The sequence below is a fragment of the Heliangelus exortis genome, chromosome 1 (assembly GCF_036169615.1).
Source record: "Heliangelus exortis chromosome 1, bHelExo1.hap1, whole genome shotgun sequence".
In the NCBI taxonomy this organism is placed as follows: Eukaryota; Metazoa; Chordata; class Aves; order Apodiformes; family Trochilidae; genus Heliangelus; species Heliangelus exortis.
This window is the reverse complement of record NC_092422.1, coordinates 85,630,911-85,639,424: the sequence shown is the minus strand read 5'-3', so window position 1 is coordinate 85,639,424 and position 8,514 is coordinate 85,630,911. Positions and strand designations below refer to the sequence as shown.

Sequence of the window (8,514 nt, the reverse complement as noted above, 5' to 3'; positions counted from 1 at the left end):
GAAATTGAAATTTGACAGTAATACCACCCACTACATGAAATTAATGTGATTAAAATGATGGGTCCTTTTATTTTCAATTAAAATACCTTTTAAATGTTTACCTTTCCGCACTAAATGCAAATGTAGGTGCATAAAACAGCACTGGGAAACCAGAAAGTGGAAACCCACTGACCTACTTTCACCATCCCGGTGGACTAAAATGGAAAAAAAAAAAACCAACAAAAAAACCCCAAACCTAACAAAAAGATGTGAAAGCATCCCAGTCCCCCAAGCCTGCCAGGGCTCCGAAGTAAAACGCGGTGTATAAAGGTCGTAAAATAAAAAACGTGAAAGATTAATTCGTGCAGAAAAAGGCAAATTCAGTGGGATTCGCCCCTGTCCATGTCCCCGGCTCCAGCGTTATTTTTGGGGGGAGCCACGATCAGGCAGAGCGCCCCGTCAGTAAATTATAAGAGAGAAATTTTGAGAGATTCGTGAAAAAGCCGGCAACAAATTCTGGAAAAAAAATAATGAATAAGTGGATTCCTATTTAGTCTCGACTTCGGTCCCACATGCCCCAAACCCAAACTCGCTCCCTTCTTCTCCCCCACTCCCCCCAAAACCGCTCCGGGATCCTGCGGACGAACCCCCAGGGCGAAGCCTCGGCCCCGCTCGGCCCCGCTCGGCCCCGCTCGGCCCCGCTCGGCCCTGCTCGGCCCCGCTCGGCCCCGCTCGGCCCCGCTCGGCCCCGCTCGGCCCTGCTCGGCCCCGCTCGGCCCCGCTCGGCCCCGTCCCCGTGACGCCTCCGTTCCGTCTCCAGGCAACGGCGCCCCCAGCGGCTCAGGACGGGAAGGCAGCGGGGTGTGCGGGGCTCCCGGCGGGATTGGGGCGGCCATGGCGCTACCGCTCCTGCCCGGGGTCTCCCGCAATCGGAATGTGAGTGACAGCGGAGGGGATGCTACTATCCCTCCCTGCCCCGGTGCCAGTGTCGGGGCTGCCGTGGGGGCGGTGCTGGGGTCGGTGTCAGGTGGCCCGGCCGCCCACCCACAGGCCAGACCAGGCCGGGGGCTACGCGGCCTCCAAGGGGTTGAGCGCGGAACAAGGCTCGGGAAGAAGGGGGTGAGGCGGAGGTTCTCCCTGCGCAGTCGGCTCCGGGGTGTCGAGCGAGGCCTCTCTCCCCCCGCTTTACCCGGCAGGTGGAAGGCGAGCTGCCGGGTGGTGTCCTGACCTCCTCCGCTCCTGGGAGAGGGGGTGCTGGGGGCGTTAGGCCCGGTCTGAGGGGACTGATGGCTGCCGTGTTTGAGCTCTAACAAAGCAAACCAGGGAGAGGCAGGTACCACCTAAATAAACCAAAAAGTCTTAGCAGAAAGGAGGGGATGTGCTAGGGATGTCGGTGTGCTGGGTTTTTTTCCCAGAGCTGCCAATGCTATTAAATACTGACATGTCTGTGAACGTAGAAGATGATATTTTGGTCATGGTCTACGATAGCAAACAAAAGAGAAGGCTGCTATCACTACCTCAGGCTTGCTTAGCAAGGAGAGCTTGAAATGTGCTAAACACACTCTGTACTGTGAATGCTGCAGGAGGTAAGGATGGACTTGGGCATGGCACTGTCACTGGTGCCTTCAGGAGTGAGATGAAACAGTGTAGACTTTCTTAATGTTAAAATATCTGGAGGGGAGTCTGTCTTCTTCATGCTACGAAGGTGTGGCCATTAAAGTCCTAGTTGCTGCAGTCTAACTGCTGGGGTACTTTGCTAGCTTCTGAGTCTGGTCCACCCCATGAAGCAGCATGGAGAAGGTGATAATGTAGTTTAGGGCCAATTTGCAATTGTATTTGCACCAGTAATACCATGAGTGTCAGTACACCTTCAGTGTGAGACTTCTCCATGCTGATAGCATTTTTAGAGCCTACTTTGTAAACCATGGATCAGTTTGCATTAAGTGCAGTGTGGTGTAAAACTCTGTCGGATCTATAAACAAGACAGGTACACACAATTGTAGCTGCCCAGTTGCTGGTGCAGAGGACATGGAGTTGTGTAGAAATAGGTGGACTCCACAGCCTCACTTGGTGTTTCAGCAGTGCACAGATGTGTGTAAATACAGGACCTCGTTGCAGGAGGAGCCCATCCTACTAGTGAGGATCTTTTCAGCAAATACTTCTCCATGAATAGGAGGATGGTGCCATATTAGATGGAAAAAAAAAAAAAGAAGTCTGGTGGTCAAAACTCAACCTCTCGTGGCGAATTCAAATTTGTAAAGAGTTGGTTGGGTATATAACAGTTCAGGTAACTGGTGACTTGGCATACGAGCCAACATTGAAATAGGTGTGGACCATTTGTATCTGCTGGGTGGAAGCAGAAAAGCTCAGCTCAACGTTATCCATGGCTGTATTGTTCTCCAACTGTCTATTTATCTTAATTAATAGGAATTAGTGTTTTTGGAGTATGATGGAGTGAGTTGACTCCAGAGTTTCACTCCAGTGAAGAAGCTTTGTGATCGATATAGTGCCTCCTTTTTCAGAGAAAAAAACACAGTATCTGGCTTCATGTGCTTGGGAAAAGTTAGATATAGAGAGCATTGAACACCTCATTCTGAAGCACATGTAGTGCATATATGTGTTATGAGAACTAAAGATGTGAAAACCAAGTTACAATTGCCACAAGGCAATATTGTAAAACCATGGTTATACCATTGTCAGGGCTCCAGATTTCTCTTTTAGACAGTCCTTGAGATAGTGAAGTTAATACTGGTAATTTGCCTTTCCTGAAAAGCATTTTTGATCTCCACATACTTGTTGGTTATTAGATTTAATTTTATTTTCATATAGTGACACAAATGAGAGGCTAAGATTAATTTAAAGGAGAAAAGCTGCTATAGATAAATTGAAAAGGAAGGTGTTTTCACCACAAGTACTCTTAAGCATTTCCATCAACACCACTAACTGCACAGAAACAACAGTAGGAAAGCTTCCCTGGAAGAAGGGCGAGCACAGGACAGGCAGCCCTTGGTTTGTAATTAATGGGTATTAATTCTGCTGTTACCACTGTTCAAGCTACTGCTGCAATCCTCTTTTCTCTGCCCTTAATGCTTCCACCAGCCTCATATATTGGCCTATGAAATGCAGTGGAAGCATATACATGTTTTATCTACCTTGGGTGTGTTTAATAAGGTAGCTGGGCTGTCTCCAGAAAATTAGAGCTTTCAGGTAGTTAGGGACGTGGAGTCTAACTTCAGGGCAGAGGGGACTGCACTGGCAAATAGAAAGTAACAAATCTTTTCCCAGCTCTTAGGTCTCTGGATCTAAGAGCCACTGGCCCTTGTATTACCCTTTCATGATGATTATTACTTCTGGTTAGCTCTACCAGGAATGCTTATAGGAGCAGAAATGCTTCATTGCTGCTGGGGTGCAAGGGCAGCCAGGCTGGGCAGCTCTTAGCTGCCCCTGGGGCAGGCATTGCACAAGGCAGCAGTTCCTGGCTGGTTTTTGCTATGTTTCCCTCCTCACCTCTAAGTGCCTGGTGCCCAGCTCAGCAGCTTTCCTGAGAGTGATGCTGCTGTTGTCGTCCTGCATAGCTGGGACAAGATCTTGCTGCTCAGGCATCAGAGCTAATGAGACTGGAGGGGAAATAGGCACTTTTAAAAACAGCCTAAGTGGGTATTATAGTAATGTTTCCTTTGCACTAAATGAAGAGCAGGGTTGGAAGGGAAAGGCCTAGCACCATGCTCAATTTGATGGGGTGGAGAAAAATGATAGCTAGCAGAAGGTGTCAGGAGCATCAAATATTTACTGCCTACAAAAAGAGTAAAGGAACTGCCGCTATTATTTCAAATCTCTTTAAAATCAAAATTACAGTAGTTTGTGTACACACAAGTCTACCCATCAAATAAATCCCCTTTACCTCATTTAAAACTCCTGTTCCTTGGACAGAAATCCAAAGATAAGCTGCTCATCGGCAGTACCTGTCCTGTCCACATCTGGGTAATCAGGAGATCCAAGGACAGAGCAAGCTGGTATTTTGAGCACAGATTAGCCCATCTCCTGCCCACTTGCAAGGCCCCCTTTATGAAGGGACTGGCTAATGGGCAGAGATCATGCCTTGTTCCCTCCATGGAGGCTGGGGAGGCCACAGGCTGTGCTGGGAGTCCTCCCACCCCTCGCCAAGGCTGGTGGTTCTCTGTCAAGGCAGGCTTAGAGAGGTGATCTTGTCTCCTTGGCAGTGGCAGAACGTAGTACTTGCACATCATTTACCATCTTATTGAATGAAAGAGATCACTCCTTTATTTTCACAAAGAGTAACTCACGGGTTACCTGTCTGAAAATTCCACTCCCTGTTTTGTATCCTTGAAAGGGGGAGTTTCTCTTTTCTTTTGTTCCCACCACTGAAGCCACTGTTTAAGACCCACAAGGGAGACCTTGGTACTCTAGCTTCTGTCTGCAGAGCCCAAATGACACTGAAACTGTGCAACAGCAAGATTTTCAGCTTTGTCCATACAAGTTAGATGCGTGTCACCTGTTTGTCAGGACAGAGGTCATGGATCTTGATAATAATAGTTAATCCTGCCTGTGTTGGAAATGTAGCATAGAAGATTTTTACTCTGTTACTGCAGGAAAAAAATTGTTCATTCAGATTCTGGACTGTGTTAGGCTGGTTGCAGTGCAACAACATCAGTACTGCCTTTGTTAAGTGTTACCTGTCCCATCGTCCAAGTAAGCTGTCCCTTCTGATACCAGACTGATGTTCTTGTATCAGGAGCTGACTGAGAGCAGAGCATATTCAGATGGGTCAGTTTTACCAGGTACTAGCTGACTGGTGTGCATTTTCTTGCCTGAGGTTTCTCTCAGAGAGGGTATTCTTTGCAACAGTTCCACATGGCATTTCTCAAAGAATTGGACAATGAGTTGTGGTCTCAAGGGGAAAATATCAGTTTCTACTGCAAACTGTAGTGGCATTGCAAAAATTCCACATCATCCTCGTTTATTGCAGAAGCTTGGAATTGCCCTCAGCTGTGCTACTGTTGTGGTCTCTGTGTTTCATGGCTTAAGTATTTTCTTTTGCTCTGTAATCACTGATGCCAAAACAGGACATTGTTTTTTTTCTTGACAGAAAGCTTGCCAACCTTTTTGTAAGTAAGCCTGTTTTCTGTGTCTCCTTTTCTTTGCCCTGGCTTTCTTTCTTAGACCCATTCCACTTCCTCCTTCCTCTCAGCCCCACACCTCAAGATCTCTTGTCTGTTCACAACTCCCAAACCTTCCTGTAGCTGCCCAGCAGGGTTGCATTTTGGACTTCTTTATATTGTATCTCTCTCTTGTCTTATCTCAGACTGCACCAGCTCAGGCAGTAAAAGCAAGCTTATAAGTTTTGGTCCAGGCTGTTAATGTTGATGCACCTTTATATTAGAGGGGCACCACAGTGGCTGAGAAAAATATCTTCATGAAATCCTCCTTTTACAGTAGCACTTAACATCTGAACATGCTAAAACCTTTGCAGCAAGCCAGGGGTGATAAAATATTTTAAAATTGGTAGCTGAAATATGGCTTTTCAAAGCAGTGAGTGCTAACTTTGTGAGAGATGCTACTTAAAAGTATTTCAGGAACTTCAGCTGTTTGTCTTGTCCCTGGTGGTGACCTGTGCTTTCCACGGGGCAGGAGGTCACATGAATTTGACTGGCACAACGTGCAGCATTTGCATGGATTTCCATTGCTTAGCTGAAGCAACCAGGAGACTGTATCAGCAGACTAGAGTAGTCCAGAAACACCACAGTTCATCCTGATACAGGATTTGAGCAGGACCTAGGCAATGCAGCTGCTCTTCTCAAGGTGGGAATTACAAAATTGATACAAGGAAGAGAACGGTGACTTCTGCCCGGAGTCTCTGTGTAGGTAGAAAGGGAGTAGCTCTTGAGATACTGTGTGTGTCACAGAGCTCTTCCATCACTCCAGCTGCTGTCGTGAGAGGTTGCCAGTTGTGTTTGGTTCAGTTGAAACGTGCAGCTCCCTGATGAGTTTGCTGTGACTCTGTACAAGAGTATGAAAGAGCAAGATGGAGGGAGCACAAGGCAATGTTCCTCAAGGACTGCAGTGGCTGAGTTTGCAAAGCCAATAGCTGCAGTCAGAGAATCCTGACCTTTGCATTAGTCACTATTGAATGTATCCTCAATATTTATTTCAGGCTCACTGCACAGAAAGTGACCAGCTTTGTTCAGCAGATCTGCTGCCTGCTCAGTTTAGCTGCATTAGCACAGCAGACATAGGAGAACTCTCCCTTCATTCTCACAGGTTTCTTTTTGAAGTAATTTATTATTATTATGGAGATAACATGATGTTCTATCACTATTTTTGGCTGGATGTAGTCTGAGATCATTAGCAGAAGTTCTCCAAATGTAATTTTTCTCTTTTGTACTTTTCAATTAGAATTACTCTTTTTCTAAAACATTCTTTGTTTTGTTTGCTTTTGAAGAAATAACCTGTTCAGATTATTAGAAGAGATTATTTTGCATATGGATTCAGGTGGTTTTCATGGAGAGGAGCCTTGTGAGTAATTCTGTGATTAGGAATCTAAAGTAGTCTTTCTGTTAAAACCTAAAAAGTTACAAGAATGCCACAAAAAAATTCTCAACAGAATTGCAGCTGTTCGACCATGTTTTTTCATATCATATTGTGAGCAATGTTTCATTTTTGCCCCTAAGTCCTGAAAATTTCCAGCAGAGACAAACCTGGTTTACTTTGATGAACGTTTTACTGCACTGTAGCTCTCCAAAACCCAGAAGCAGATGAACAGCAAATGCTTCTAGAAGAAGCTTTGACAACATTAAAAGCTTTCCTTTGCTCAGGAAAACTGCCACCCTTACTGTGCTTTTATAACTGTGCCTTTCTCCCTAACTCATGCTTAGGTAATAGGGGGAAATAATTAAATACTTGCTGTGCCAAAAAGTGGATCTGTTGTATAGGACCTTCAGTATAAATCAGATGTTTTCTGCCTACAAATTTCCCTTTTAAAAATCAGGTTGACTGTAGTTATTCCATATTTAAACTGATAAATACAGAAAGCTCCCTCTTATTCTGACTTCTCCCCAGCTCTTTATAAGCTTAGTGGGGAACAAAATAGTCTAAAAAGGCAATGGAAGAACAAAGAGCAGGTCAGTAGTGCCCAAGGGAGAGGGAGAAAACCCTTCCAAGTGCAGATGTGTTACAAAGTGGCTGCCAGACCCCACCAGCCCCTGTCTGTTCCAGGGTGCTGTACCTGGGTAGTACCTGTGCTCGCTTCTTCAGGGAAGGGTGGGGTGACTACATAAAGAGCTGCTCCTAATCCCTAAATGCCAGTGCTTACTCTGCACACTGAATTATGAAGATTTGTATCAGAACTTAAAACAAAAATATGTGCTGATATGAAATATTTTATTTTGGGCATTATTCCTGATTATTTCTGTGAATGTGTAGCTTGCTTTTTTTTTTTTTTTTTTTTTTTTTTTTTTTTTTTTTTTTTTTTTTTTTCCTTTTTTCCTTTTTAATGTGGTTAAATTCCAGGCTTGAGCAATGCTGTGTGGCAAGGGGACCTGAAAGCTAAGTAGTCATTATACAAGCAAGTATTTCCTTTTACTGATTTTTATTCAGTAATCTTTGTTCTTGAGTTATAAACATAGGATTGAGGAGTATTTTTCCTTTTGTATTATTGTTTCAACTATGTTACTTGCTATGTAACATAGCCTCTTTTCAAAACATTACTCACCTTTTAAATGCCTTCTCTGGGGAGGTGCTTCCATACTCCCAGTCATTACTGTCCCCAGTATGGGGAACAGTGTCATTTTGCAATGACTGTTTTGAAGGCTGCTGATTAGCCCCGATTTTGTTAATCTAAGCAAGGTATGGCCATTGATTATTATGGTATTTAAAATAATAATTTGTAAAAATAGTAGGTAGTTTATTGTTTTTCATGCCACTGTGCTTGCAAAGGATACCACCAGTGGTATGCAAAAAAATGTTAAGCACAGGTTCAGCTACGGTGGTGATTGAGCTGTTTATGTCAAGGGCAGCTCTTTATCCTGTGTTGTTGGATGTAGAGCACTGCAAGGTGGGGGAACAGTTCAGATTGTTTCAGTGTGCAGTAGCTTGTCTGTAAGTGCATTGAGTGTTACGAGCCATGAATTTGGGTAGCTGCCTTTCAGATCCTTTACTCTCTTTCATATTGTCAGAATGAAATAACTACTCCATTGCTTTCAGGTTTTGCTGCTTCACTGCTTGCACTTGTTCCCAGAACTGCTGTGCTGAATATGTTATATTATCTTGGAGCACTTCTGTGTTCCCATTATAAAAAACAAGGATCTGTTCCTTTTCTTTGTTGTTTTTCTTGGCCATTTTTTTAATTCCTTAATAATAATAGTAAGTTAGAGGTGTCTATACCTTTTGGGGGAATATTGATTTAAATATATATGCATGTGATAGTTCTGCTCAGTCTTTAAATGAGAGACAGTTTTGACTTTGCTGACATACTTGCTCTGATGCTACTGTGGAAATCTTGCTCTTTAGTCTTTTCCT

The 8,514-nt window shown here is 44.3% G+C and overlaps 1 protein-coding gene across 1 annotated transcript in view; it reads left to right on the top strand.

Moving 5' to 3' along the window:
• Positions 1–792: 792 nt before the first annotated feature.
• EFHC2 (EF-hand domain containing 2) overlaps positions 793–8,514 on the top strand; it is a 56,220-nt gene continuing 48,498 nt past the window's right edge. Inside the window, exon 1 of the mRNA XM_071751528.1 lies at positions 793–915. Within this exon, the coding sequence (XP_071607629.1) occupies positions 874–915 (42 nt within the window). The 5' untranslated portion in view covers positions 793–873. The remainder of the gene's footprint in view (positions 916–8,514) is intronic.